This window comes from Pagrus pagrus, assembly GCF_965226575.1.
Source record: "Pagrus pagrus genome assembly, chromosome: 5".
In the NCBI taxonomy this organism is placed as follows: Eukaryota; Metazoa; Chordata; class Actinopteri; order Spariformes; family Sparidae; genus Pagrus; species Pagrus pagrus.
The window spans coordinates 21,062,298-21,076,663 of record NC_140189.1 but is presented as its reverse complement, the minus strand read 5'-3'; the positions used below and the strand labels follow the sequence as shown (position 1 = coordinate 21,076,663).

The 14,366-nt window shown below is 44.9% G+C and overlaps 1 protein-coding gene across 1 annotated transcript in view; it reads left to right on the top strand.

Moving 5' to 3' along the window:
* nexmifb (neurite extension and migration factor b) overlaps positions 1-14,366 on the top strand; it is a 59,028-nt gene that overhangs the window by 42,459 nt on the left and 2,203 nt on the right. The window contains exons 2-3 of the mRNA XM_084353195.1: positions 2,319-2,449; positions 9,073-13,291. Of these exons, the coding sequence (XP_084209321.1) occupies positions 2,368-2,449; positions 9,073-13,291 (4,301 nt within the window). The 5' untranslated portion in view covers positions 2,319-2,367. The remainder of the gene's footprint in view (positions 1-2,318; positions 2,450-9,072; positions 13,292-14,366) is intronic.

Below are 14,366 nucleotides of genomic sequence, written 5' to 3'. Positions count from 1 at the left end.
GTTTTCTCATCGCGCAAAGGGACCCCGGCGCACACGCAAGAACAATGGAAGGGTCAGGAGTACCAGCCATTTTCATTGCACCTGCCGAATGCTCCAGAAATGAGTGCACAGTGATTACGTGCCCTAATGTGTGGTATTTAAAGAGCGGTTTCCTGCAGCAGAGTTAAATGATGGTGCCCTCTGTGAAGTATTAATGATGTGGATGGATGAATCAGGTCGGCGCAAACCTGTTGACGGCAGCCGTGGCGCTCTCTTAAAGCTGCACCCAGACATCAGGCTTAACCGCTTGGCAAATTGGACATGCTTGTTGGCTGTAGCTCCAATTTATGTGCACTCTCTATTGCAGTTAGTCCATCTTCATTATTGAAATGGCCTCTCGTCAGGTCTTGACAGAGTGGTGGAGATGGTTAAGGGAGGGAGAGGGGGAGCGGTACAGGAGAATCATGAATAATGTGGAAAATAAACACATTTGGAGGCATTGGAGCCGGCTGGCAGGAGGGGTGTTGGGAGTGTTGTGAAATGCACGGCTTTCTCTCTCCTCCCCTCTTTCTCTCTTTCCTCTCCCTTCATGTGATTGTATGTGCAGCTCCTGCCAGTGGATGCTGATGCTGTGGATCCTCAGCCTTGGGGCTTTGTCTAACACACATGCAATTGGGCATAAACACACACAGACACACACACACACATGCTTCTCCCCCGCTACACACCCACAAGCAGCTCTAGGCGCTGAGCTCTGGCAGGACCTCTGTAGCCTCACCAGCATCCCAGCTGTGTGTTTTGTCGCTGCCACTCTTGAGACACGCTGCTCGGTGGCTGTAGCCTATGTCTAATAGGCCGCTGCAGTGACGTCCCTTTTTCTGAGTCCTTGATATTGTTGCATTTGATAAGTCTTGGCTTAGCCCATCTGGGTCCGCCAGTTCAGGAGGAGGTTTCCAATTCGAATTCGTGCTTTGTCGTGGTGGATGCTTTTCATTCGCAGATGTAGAATTTCAATTTCTCAGTGTGTAGAATTGAAAACAAGACGACCTCAAAAACATCTCTTAGCTCGGTAAATGCCACGTGTGCTTAAGCCCCGGCTTTGGGAGCGATAGCACTCCTCTATGAAGAGATGAACGGGGTCTGGCTGGGCCTACCTACAGGGTCCTTGTACGTGCTGCACACATGAGCAGATGTGATGGCTCACGAGATAATTACCCACTGAGCCGGCGTGTATGCAACTGTAACCTGAAGCAGGGGTTCCCTTCAGGTAGCTCTCCTCCTCAGGTCAGCGATCAGCTAATGACATTTAGAAGCAATAGGATGAAAGAGATGGCAGTTGTTTGTAGTCGGCCGCACTCTACCTTTGTCTTATTGTCTTCCGTCTGTCTTAATCTCCCAGCCACCGTTTTCACACCACAAGGAGATCGTGTTATTAGATCCCCTCCCTCGGCTCATTTGTCATCCTGCAGCACCGCTCCTCCAGAGAGGGACTGCGGGAGCTACAAAAAAAGCGAACAATATAAACAGGCAGGAGGCCACGACATCAAATGTTCATCATTTACTGGCCCACAGTCTCTTGTATCATCATTATTCTTTCAGGAATCACACCAGGTTAATCCGCTTTTTTCTTTTTCTTGTCGCCGCCACCTTTTTCAAGAGGCTGAAAAACTTCAGCGTCTCCTCTCCTCTCCTCTCCTCTTCACCTTAACGTATTGCTCTGTATTACATTGTACCCGGCGCGACTGCATTCTGCTACACACACACTCAATCATCCCCCACCCCCACTTTCACCATCACTCGCTACGGCAAAAAGTATTGTCAGTGTTCACAGTTTGCTGTCACCGCCTCAGTCACATCTCTTTAATCTGTCCTCTTTGAGCCGGGTTGTTTTTTCACGCACGCAGAAAGGAGGGTGTCAGCTAATTACAATAAACAAATATGCTCTGAGACGCCTATGTAAGGTTCCCATAGGTTAACAACTCTGCTATAAATGTTAAATGAAGCTTAAAATAGGATAGTATGACATACAGTTGCCATAGTGATCTCAGCTGTGATTCTTTGTGTACTTTGTTGGTGGGTAAAGTTTAAATTAATCTTAGAAACTAATCTGTGATACAGAGAAGAAATGAGTGATTGTTTGGTGCCCCAAGGGCTTCTTTGATGTCTTTGTCACATTTGGAGCTTTTTCTATAATTACTGCAACTTTGTGTTTCCATCCAATATGCTGCTGTTGATGTTATTCTGAATTAGACACATGGCAGTCACCCCTTCCATACTCACATCTCTTTTTATTTCTTTCTCCGTCCTCTCTGTTTCTCTCTTGCTCTCTCTTTCAACAGGTGGGACAGTCAAAATGATACGTAGGAGGTGAAGCGTTGAGCCGTATTGATGGATGTGTTAACAGACAGCAGTCTCACATTGATCGTGAAGACTCCAGAACCGGAGAATGCAAATGCAGTGGAGAACACAGGTGAAAACTATTCAACTAACTCCTCAGGTTTATAGATGGTAAACATAATACTTATTAGATGTAACTTCTTTTTAAATGAGAAATGCACATGAAAATGTTAATATTTGACCCTGCAACTCTACTGCAACCGTTTAGAGATGCTTCGTTGTTGACCCAAGAGCATAAATTTAAATTTTCCCAAGAATAATCAAGCATTTGTTAGAATAAATGAATAATGACTAGAACAGTTTCTCTCACAACATCTTAAAAACTTTGAAAAGACAATTAGTATTACGACATACCGTGGAAGTGGCTTTCTCGAATTAGCTTTTCACTTTGCCATTTTAAGCTCTTTGTCAAGATATGAGGGAACGTGAAACACATCCTGTCCTTTTTAAATGAAAAGTGGAAGAGAAACATTAAATGAAGCTTTTTAAGCTATTGTTAATCCTCTCTGCTGATGCTTCCACGACTCAGAAGTATGACATCTACCTTGTCTCATACGAAGGTGCAAATGTGAAAGAGGGTGCGAACGTTGATTCTCTCACACTCATTCCCCATCATTAGCATAACCAAAATACTGTGTGTGTGTGTGTGTGTGTGTGTGAGAGAGAGTGTGTGTGTGTGTGTGTAAAAATACTATTTAATCTGATGTATTTGTTTATTTAATTCATTTTTATTTTATATTGCACCTGCTGCCTCTCTGTCAATTTTCAATGACATAAACAATGTGTCTTAATGATATTTCTATGATATAAGCTCTTGATATTAGAACCTGACTGATATTATGGAGTAAAACAATTCGAATATCAATAAATGTTCACACATTTTTTGCAAAGATCCCTCAAATGTAGTCGTCAAACAATTGTGACAAATGTATGTTGTGACAGGATATTTCACAGTTTAACAATAAAAACTTAATTGACTAAAATTACATAAGTAATGATTATAAATGAACCCAAGCATCTTTTTCTGCAATATCATCTCTTAAACACAGTTTTCATATCAGGTAACACGTACACCGATACCGATATTTCTGTAATAAGCCAATATGGGCCAATAATATTGACCAACCAAAACATTGATCGAGCTCTGCTTGATATTTAACTTAAGGGGAGACACTGCAGGTGAAGAGAGTAAAATGTTTAACTAATAGATATCACTATGACACTTCCCCACTTGATTACTTACATTAAGATAATTATTTTCTATATGCAAGTTTTCTGAAAATATATGTTTAAATGTATAAAAATGACGCAGATTTAATTCAAAATGCTCTAATTTGCATTAAGTTCCAGAAAGTAAATCTGGACATTGGATGTAGCCACGTTTAAACTTCTTGTTTCACTTTATTGACATATTAGAGTGAAAGGTTTTTACTGAGGGGATTTTGGATATCTCTTTTTATCGTTCCACAAATTAGATACTACATTATTCGCCATGTTTTTAGGAATGACATGTTTTATCAATCAGGCTATGAATGATATATGAACAAATCCCTCTTTAAAAACCTTCAGAATATAAATAGGAATTAAACTGGAGCGTTTGGTTTATGTAGGTGCAACTGAAGTTGAGATTTCTGACTGCAAGGAAAACTAAAATTAAATTTAGGTCTTTAAAAAGTACCATACATTTTTAGAAAAAAATGGCAAACAGGGTAACGAGTTTAACAAATAGATGTCACCATTAAACTAATGTCACACCGGTTATTCTTTACATTAACACTGAACATTAGTCATATTGAGTTGAACTACATCCGGGCTCGGGGTGAGGAAAGCATGGGGACAACTTCTCTTCTACTTTTGTCACTTTAATGTTTGCGTCTTCAGCAGGACGACTGAACACTTACCCATCTTTAATATCACTCCGCCGATCTCAACCAACCCTAACGTGACAGGCAAGGTGAACCACATTATGTGGTTCCTGCTATAACTTAATGAAGAGAATACAATATATATGTGTATATATATGGACATTATAGAATAAAATAAGGTAATCTACAAAATACAATACATTTTCACAAAAATAAATCTCCTCTCACACTAGGACATTCTTTGTGTATTACAAGTTTTCTGATATCTTAGACAAAGGAGGGTATCTAATTAAATTTGCATGAATTTGCATAAATCAGAAATCTGAACTGAAATTAACAAACACCTAAATGTGGATTGTGGACATTTTCTCTCCAATCATCTGAAAGAAGATATGTTGTGGAAGCAAAACAGCAAAATCTCAAAATTGAACAGAGCATGAAAAACATGTTGTTTTTACCTGTAGTGTCTCCTCTTAATTAAAGTTAGTCCAGCTGTGTCTGCAGTGTAGTCACTTCATTTTCCTGCACTGTAAGCCCCACTGATGTGTTACTTTTTTCCAAACTCATTCAGCCACTACCTGCTGCCCCCTAAAGTTTACCTCTACCAAGCACCACTGATCCTTAGATGAGGTTTATCTTAGTGTTTCAGCTCTGGTCAGGCTCAGCGGGGACTGACCGGCCCCCACTGTGAGAATCACACAGATTATCCTCGCTCTAGCCTGTTCCTTCAGAGGCCCCGAGAGGAAAAGAGGAAGAGAGAGAGGACGGAGGATGAGAGTAGGAAAAGGAGCGTAAGAGGAAAGGGTGAAAGTGGCTCCATTGAGCAGCAATAGGGCATCTCTCTGAGGAGGATGGCCATGAATCATTGCTGCAGTTACTCACCACTTATTATGAACATCCTGTACTGGCTGGATTGATTTCCCCCCACCATTCACAAAATGTCATATAGTGAAGATGGAGCAATAGGTAGCAAGTGACTTCTGTGGCTGGCCTACCAGCTGGATGAGTGAACGCCCCGGGTGGCTGAGCTGCAGAATGGCTAGCTCGGCATTTTACGAATGTAAAAGCCTCCATATAACAGGGATAAGGAGCGGAGAAGTTTGAAGGGAAGGAGATAGTGAGCAGAAAAGGAAGGAAGAAGGGGATGGGAAATGGGGGCTGGGTGTGAGGAATTATTTCAAAAAGCCATTAAAAGGAAGAAAAGGCCATGTCAGCTGTTTTCATTTGCATTGTACATCACATTGTGATATTTGAGCTATTGTATTTCCTCGGCCACGCGGAGTAGAGCTTGATTCATGTTAATATCAGGGAAAGAAGGTCGACATTTAGAAATATTCTTATTATTACTTGTTTTGTTTGTAAACTGACTGAAAGTGGACTGTAAGTGAGAAAAAGCATGCATGTGCACGTGTGTGGCATGTGACACACTAATAGATGAGGCCACAGTCGCCAACTTGTCTCTCTCCTCATGTCCATGACCGTGTCCCTCGGCATGGGCTCGTCTCCCCGCAGAGCTGCCTGGCACCGAGCAGCGCGGGTTTACCTCAGGTGGACGGAGCCCTGAATGTCACGGCTAGAAAGATAGACTCTGAGAGCTCAGAGTGCTAACTGGTCTGGTCTGGTCTGGTCTAGTTTGGCGGTGGTCGGGCTGTCTAGCATGGCTGGGCTTGGCAGGGCTGGGGATCAGAAGATCACCACCTCCTGCCAGCAGCCGGGGTCCTTCCATATGCTCGGTGGTGAATGTCCATGCCAGCTTGCACGAGCGGTGTTAAAACCAGCCTCGCTTTCTATTCGAGGACATCGAATGGTAACACAATTACAAAACTGCAACTGTGCTAGGATGATCTCAGAGTGCATGAATCTTGTTTTTTTTATTCGTATATGAGCTGCTCTTCCTGTGAGCTAGATATTGAATTCTGGCAGCAGTGAGCATTTTGGATGTTTATCTTGTTTACATTTGCCAGCTCAGATGCAGTAGAAACATTATGCTGTACCATATCAGTGAATATGAGGCTGCTGATCCCCCTTTGACCTCTAATGTCAAACTCGATTTGTCATCTACAGTCATCGCTGTGAGACCCTGTGTGTGTGTGAGAGTGTGTGTGTGTTTGTGTACCTGTCTGACTGACTGATCTGTGGCACATTCTGAACAGCTGAAGAGCTAATGGTCCAGCTGGAGACAGATGGCCTCTCGATAACACTATACCCCCAAGCCAATACTCACACTCTATCACTCTCACTCTCAGACACACATGCACATGCATGAACACACACACATACACATGCATGAACACACACACACTCACTCTCACATACGCACTCACACACAATAAAATCACATGCACGCACACATTGGATAGGATAGATTGTTAATCCATTATAAACCCTGAGGAAACACATTTTTCAATATGAGTTTAATGTTTCACAGCAATTTTGAACAATCTTTTGGCAATATTAGGTGGCAGCTTAGGTTTCATGCGAGCAGGGGGGGATAAAGGAAGTTAATTTCTCCCCTTTTTTGTAATTTCCCTCCTTCTGTGGCTTTGCTGCTTTGTAGGGCTAATGAAAGAGATAAGTAATCATTTCTTTATATTTGCCTTATCTATGCATGCTGGAAAATTACTTTGTAGATTTCAAACACAGGCACTGTTTACATATAATTCAGGAAAAAAACCAAAGGAATTGTGTCCACATGTGGAAAATAAATCACTGTTGTCGTCTGATGCTTCAAAACGGTAGTCCACACAGTGTTTCCCACACATATGCTTTACTTGGGTGGCCCACCTTGGTATATTAACAGCTGCCCAAATATATTTAGCGGCCCATTTTAGCATTTTAATCCTGTTATTTTTTTTTATACATCTGTGAGAACGACGCCATCCGCGAGTGATGTTGATTTCGATCCGCTACATGATTAACAACAAGCTTCCTCCACACGCGATATACATGCTGTTATGAAAACGAAAGCGCGGGTGAAAAAAAAACCCCAAAACTTAATAATTAACTTACTGCTGATGAAGGAAGCTGATAACTTTGCTGGCAGAGAGAGAAACAGAGAGGCGAGGCAAGCTAGTGTGGAAAAACTGAACCAATAGGTGATGGTGGTATGTCTCTTATGCAGTCTCTGCTCTCCACAGAGAACATGTGTCGGTAACATGCTTTTCCTCTGAGGTCATTCGGCTCACAGATTGGAGGGAACCGATGGCAAACGCCTCGCTGTGATGCTTCTGCAGCCCCAGACAAGTTGCTGCTTTAACAGTTTTCTGACTCTGAGGGGAAGGGAGAAGATGCATTATTTCTCCTGAGGATTTCTTCATTAAGGATGACAGTAGCGCACTCGTATGCTTTTAGTAGGCGTTATGGTTGCTCCGATGTGTCCCCAGGCCACAGACCCAGAGAGACCTGCTCTCACAAATTTCATTACCTCGTTGAATCACTCCCCAATCATATCCATATTCAAAGATTTACTCATCATCAATACAGCCATGCTGAATTCTGTTTGTCAAGCAGTCTTCCCCTCAAGTGTTTATCAGTTCCTCAGTAATGATTAGGCGCATCCATTCTCAAATGGGCGACGTTGCTAGTTAACCTCTGTGAACACATTAATCGCTGTGGTTTGTTTTTCCGTTTTAATTCTTTTATCCTGGCGTGATTTTACAGAATATGTGTGAGGTAGCAGCTTGGGATTGTAGAGGGAGGCAGGTGTAGATGATATTGGTTATACAGTCTCCAGCATATGGGCCTGTCGTGTCCCATGTGTACGTACCTGCCTCGGCTGCTGTCATCTAATTATGCAGAGCAAACAAAGCTATCTGCCTGCTGCTACAAGCCCGCTTCTGTGGGTTTTGATTGTTACTCATCAGATGGATGTCTTCAACTGATTAAGACATTGTCACAATCGACCTGAAGAAAATCACTGAAACCTACTTTCAATTTAGTCATTACTGCTATTGTTGCTGCCAATCTGTGTAATTTTGTGGTATCTTGTTACCTGAGTGCTAAGTTGGATCTAAACAAATGAAATGCTAAAGAGACGGGGAGGTAATGCAAGACGGCTGCATTAAATTGGTCTCATATATTGCTCTTGGGTTGGTAAAGGAAAACATATAATACCATTGTTATATATTATTATGAAGAAGAGAATGTCTGAGACATTATTTTCAGTTACACAATTTAGAAACATTTCAGATTGAATTTTCTACTACTCTCTGTCTTTGGATAAAATCTTTATTTAGCATAACATTCAAAGCATTTAGTAACAATGAAATCAAGGTTTCGTAATTGCAGAAGTCATTCCATTGATCACTAACACCCACTTTCAGGACAATCCAGGAGTCACTGTTTTCTGTAAGCCTTTGATAAAACTGCTCATTTAGTTCGACTAAATACAACAGCAGCTTGCTCTTTATCAGTTTCACTTATGCCACCACGTTAACTTAACAGGAAGCAGGGGACTCCATTTGTGAGTCACCTTCCTTGTGTTTAATGCATTCTGAGAATTTGGCAGGATTTTTTTTTTAAGGCTGTGTTACTCCCTGCCTTGTCTCCGCTTTTACATTTGAACATCAAGCAGTAATGGGTAAGAAGTTGTCCTTGCCTAACTTGACAACGCTAATACCTCTTATTCAACCTAGTACCACAACTGAATCATTAATGTTTAAGGCTGGCATCACAAAATGACATTTTGAGCTCTAGGGGGTTAATTGACACTAATTGCATTTCAGCAGCCCAGAAGAAATGTCAGTGTAACTACAGAGCAAAAACAATGTAATTTAACTCCAGACTTACAGAGCTGAAGGAGCTGAAATCTTTTCCTTTTTTTCCTCTGCAGGGGTATGTGAGCAGAGTGGCGATCTGAGTCTGTGTGGGCTCGTTGATGCTGCTCTCCCTCCATCCTCACCTCCTCCTGCCGCAGAGACTTCGCAACAGGCCTGCCCGACACACCCGAGGACCACGCCTACATCACCAACCCTCCCCCTGCCCCTTGGCACTGACTCCACTCTGAGCCTGACAGCGGCCCCCTGCACTCCCTCCGATGACGCTCCAACAGTAGTCCCCCACCTTCACCATACTACCACTCCCACATCGCTTCCCACCCCACCTGTAAGCTCCTGGGTCCCAACAGGAGACACCCAGAAGAGTTCCCTCCTGCTGCCTGTTGCCCTCCCTCTGTCAGCTTCAATGATGGAGCCCAGCACAGTGTCTGCCCTGACAGAGGAGTGTCTTCTTCAGCCTACACGCACCTGCCTCGGCTGCTTCATTGAGACCCGTGATGCTACTGATCCTAATTCCATCCCCAACACACCCCATGACCCTAACACCAACCCTGACACAGAGACTGGACTAAGTGTGAGGATAGGGGATGTGAGCCGAGAGGACTTCTCTGACATCAACAACATCAGCATCCAGTGCCTGAGCCATGCGGGGGAGGCAGTGAGTCACTATGGAGAACAACTCCTCTCTGACCAGCTACTTAGCTTTCCTCTGCCGAAAGCCTCAGGTGAGGGCAAGAGAGTGGATGAAAACAAAACAACAGAGGACTGTGAAGACCCAGAGGATGATGCAACCGCTAAGAACTTGTATGATGGACTGTTACTGGACAAAGTGAGCGGAGAGGAGGTTCTGCTTGCTAATGCCAGCCAGGACTGGGGCTACTTTGAATCCTTCATCAGTGAGAGTAAGATGGAACTGCTGGACCTTTGTTCTAAGAATGAACTGTCTGTCAACCTCTTCTCTGAGGAAGACGTTGACAATCTATTCGATGACGAAGACGATGACTCGACTTTAAGCAGTGATGTCTGTTCGCTTAAGATTCGTTATGAGTCTTTCCAGGACAACATGAGGGAAAAAACAAACGTGCTCCAGGAGGAGACACAGTTCAACTTCTTCCCTAGTGTTCTGGCCAACTGTGCCAAGAAAGAGGAAGGAGCAGGAGTCTTGAGGAGGAGCGCTGAGGAGCTTCCGCCCAAAACTGATGAGCTCATCCTTGAAACAGGGCAGGAAGGAAAGGCTGGGGACTGCAGTGGTAGGAGCCCCCTCGATGGGTCCCAAGGCTCGCCCATGTCAACTCCCAAAGTCAGCTACCTGATGGACTTCAATTCCACAGAGGAGTCTGGCGAATTCAGTGACGACAGCTCCTGCACTGGCTCCTCCTCAGACACCCTGCAGGAGGGCAAGTTTAATAAGGGCCACTCAAAGAGATTGCTCAGCCCCTCTAACCCTCTCAACTATGGTTTGCGCTCCAAGAGAAAGGTTCGATACAGTGATGATTACTTATATGATGTTGATTCGCTTGAGAGTGAGAAGAATGCAGAGAAAAAAGAGAAAGCTCCCGCAGGTCAAAAAGAAGAGGAAGATGTTGACTGGTGCCCCAAAAAACGTCGGAAATCCTGTCGCAAAGAGCCGCCAGTGGTCATCAAGTACATCATCATCAACAGGTTTAAAGGAGAGAGGCTCATGTCAGTGAAATTGGGCAAGTTGGACCCTGTGGATGCTACTGTGAGCTTAAACACAGACACAGTAAGCAAATATGAGACACTGGCTCCTCTGAAGGATTTCTGGCAGGAGAGGCAAAGAGAGAGACAGGAACAGCTTAAGCTGGCTGCCAGAGATAAACAACAACGTGGTTTTCATCTAAACGGACGCCATCATCGCCCTTTTAATTCTAGTCATCCCAAAAGGAAATACAAGATTGCAAACAGGCTTAAGGTTCAGAGGATTCACACTGTGGAGCAATCAGCAACAGCACAAGGCTCCCCTCTCTCTGATCGGGGCCAGGGAGGTGTCACTAAAGAAGAGGCCACCCCCACGGTTGGGGGAATAATAGCAGCCCCCGGCCTCCCAGTGACATTAGACACAAACTCCATCACGCACACAGTTACAGCCAAGAGCCGCTCCCAGGAGAGGGAGGAGAGGGAGGGGAGGAGATTGGGAGGAAATAAAACAGTCAGGATAAGGAAATTCAAAAGCGAAGCCAGGCTGAGGAGCAAGAAAATGAAAGGGGCAGAAGGAGAGGAGGGGAGGAGCGTGACAAATGAAACGGATGCCTGTGTCGCTGCGGCACAGATTGAGGACCCTACTGCTGGGTTAGAAGAGGCAGGCATTAGCTCGACTACAGTCAAACCCCATTTTTCTGACAATGCCACCACCGCTCACACATCTGAGGAGAAATTCCCCTTTGTTTCGTCCACCTGCTCTCCTGACAAAGCTCCCTCCTCAGAGGAGGTGGAGGCGGGTGTCCCTGTCATCCCGGGGGGCTACCTGCAGACCCTGCTAGATGCTACAGACTCCTCTGGTGGGGCAGCTATCTCTTATTTCCCCCAGCAGCCCTCTAGGCAGCAGTATCCTCTGGGGCTATCCCTAGAGGAGAAACAGTTTTCTTCTCTGCAGCTCGCTCAGAGCTGCGTCCTCTCTCCTCCCTCGGAGTCAGAGCTCCAGCAGTCTCCCCAGAACTGCCCCAGCTTCCCCCAGATGTGGCACCCACAGCTCTGTGCAAGTCACAGCCAGAGCTTTGGACCTGAGACCCCCGAGACTCCCATCTTGCCCAACAACTTCCCAGCTGCTGTACCCCTGAATGACAGCCTGCCAGTGTCTAACTACAGCCAGCTGAGCCCTGAGGCTGACAGGCTACTTTATGAGAAGAGCTACCTGACTGAGGCCGGGCTGCAGCCTGGGGCAGATCTGCAAGTGTGTCAGTCTGCTTGTGTGGAGGGCCAGGTGCAATACCAGAGAGGGTCCCTATGCACAGACAATGGCAGGCTCATCAGCTATGACTCAGTGGGCTCTCTGTCAGCCTCTTCCAGCAATTACAGCTCCCTCAGCCTCAAGTCTTGTGAGCGAGAGGGTGAGGAGGAGGGCCGAGACAGCTTCTTAGCTCATTGCAGTCCTAAAGTGGTGATTCAGCAGAGTGTGGACTCCCTTACCCCACTCAGGGAGTCCTCAGACCTCCTGGACATCTCCAACTTCACCCCTGACAAGTTTAGACACTCATCACTGTCAGAGCTTTCCCCTCCTGAGACCCCTAACCTGTCCCCCCAAGTGGTGGGGCGTGAGATGAAGATGGCGGGGAATGTTGGAGAATACCAGGATGTGAATGATATGAGTATGGACTGCAATAGGGAGGTGAAGTGGAACTGTGACGTCATGCAGCAACAAGAGCACACGGCAAATGCATACCCAGTGGAAGAAGGCCAATTTCCGCTACACAACTTTAACAGTCAGGATGTGTTGTGTTTAGATAAAAAGGAGCTGGGAGTTACAGAATTTGATGAACAGACTGATGAGATGATGGCTGGTTCGAAAAGCATTAAGTCAAAGAGGAAAGGCAATTGCAAACAGACAGCTGCAGGACAGAGCCCAAAGAAAGTCAGGGCTCCCAGAGCTCCCAAGTCAGAAAAGGCCAAGGCGCCCAAACAGAACTCACGCTCCACCAAAAAGATCAAGGCCATGTTGGAGGGTAAGGCAGCAAAGAACCAGGCAGGTGGTTGTGGCACAGGCCTGACTGACAGTAGTAGCACTGGGGACTGGTCTGGCACTGGCTGGTCAGAGAGCAACAGCCTGGTTGGAGATGACCAGAGAGAATTCGAGGAGCCCTCCAATATTCTGTCCAACATTGTATCTGGCATGGCTGAGGTCCAAAGGTTCATGATGGCCTCCATTGAGCCACTGTGGAATCCCATGTCTGAGGCCTGCATGCCCTCTGAGGCCAATAGCCTCAACCTAAAGACCCTCAAAATCTTGGCAGGCACAGAGGCAGACCTGAAGAAAAAAGGAGCCGTGCTAACGGGGGCTGGGAGAGGCAGAAAGGCAGGGGGCAAGGGAGGAAAAAACCAGGCCAAATTCAACCCCTCTCATCCCTTATTCCCTCAACTAGCTCTGGGTTGTAACATGTTTGATAAACCCAACTTTATTAACCCCGGGCCTGCGCACAAAAAGCTGTACCGTCACAAGACCAGTGCAAAGTTTCCTCGGATTGAGACACTGAAGGGGAAGCGAGCTGAGAGAGACCCAAATAAGGACATAGCACTGATGACCTCTTTTGAGAAACTGAGGTAATATTTTGTCAGCTGCTGTTGCACCCCCTTCTCACTTTCCCCCACTACCTGCTCAGCCCTCCCTCCCAAGCATACCTACACTGACGCTATGCCAGAGCTGCATGACTACTACGTTCCCCCTGACTACTCCCACTTCCTTTTAATCCCCACCCGAAGAGGAAATTAATATCTGCATGAAAAACTTCTTGTACTTTGCAAACTACCTATTGAGTGATTGTGTCAAGCTTGATTGAGATTTGAAACGACCATGGCTGCATTTTTTTCTTGCTTTTGTTGTTTCTGCTTTGTTTGTTCTTCTTATAGTCGTTTTTGTTTTACTTTTGTCTGAAAAAAAGAATAAGCCTTGAAAACAATTCTGTCGCCTTTATGAGGAACTTTGTTTTCGTATTTTCTCAGCAGAACTAGCTCCCCCTGAATTATGTATTTATTCCCCTTTTTCCCTAAAGATGTAGCTATATACACAAATGCATTGAGTGACATCTACGCACCTCTCCTCCTCATCTGTTTTTGTATGCAGAATATGGATGTCCTGTTGTTGCTGTCCTTCATACACTGCCTGGCTCATTTCAAGAGGGAAACCTACGATAAATGAGCCCTATTTAAGCCCAAGACATCTTGAAAAGACAAGATGGGACCATTTTGTATTGATGACATATCAGACGTTGTCTTTTTTTCCCCCCCTCAAAGTTGGAATGACTCCCCATTTCCTTTTATCAAGCATTTCTTTTTTCTTCTGGAGTTTAGAGGAACTGGTTGTCTAAATTTACATTTTTACGCCTTGCAAATTCATAAAAGCTCCACCCTCAGAGTATTTTTGTCAATGTTGTTGTACAGGGACATGCAATATTTGCAAAAAAAGATGATTATAATCTTAAAATCAATGTGCCAAAAGTAACAATGCTGTGTAAATGACCTCTTATATATGTGTGAATATTGGCTGTTCCTCTTTTCTATCCATTGGAGTATTGGCTGCTCGGGTTGGAGACTCCTTACAGACACTTGCCACTACAGGAATTCTTTATTTGGGACTTTTCTCTCTTCTCTGATGAAAGGCACCAACAGCTGGCAGTGG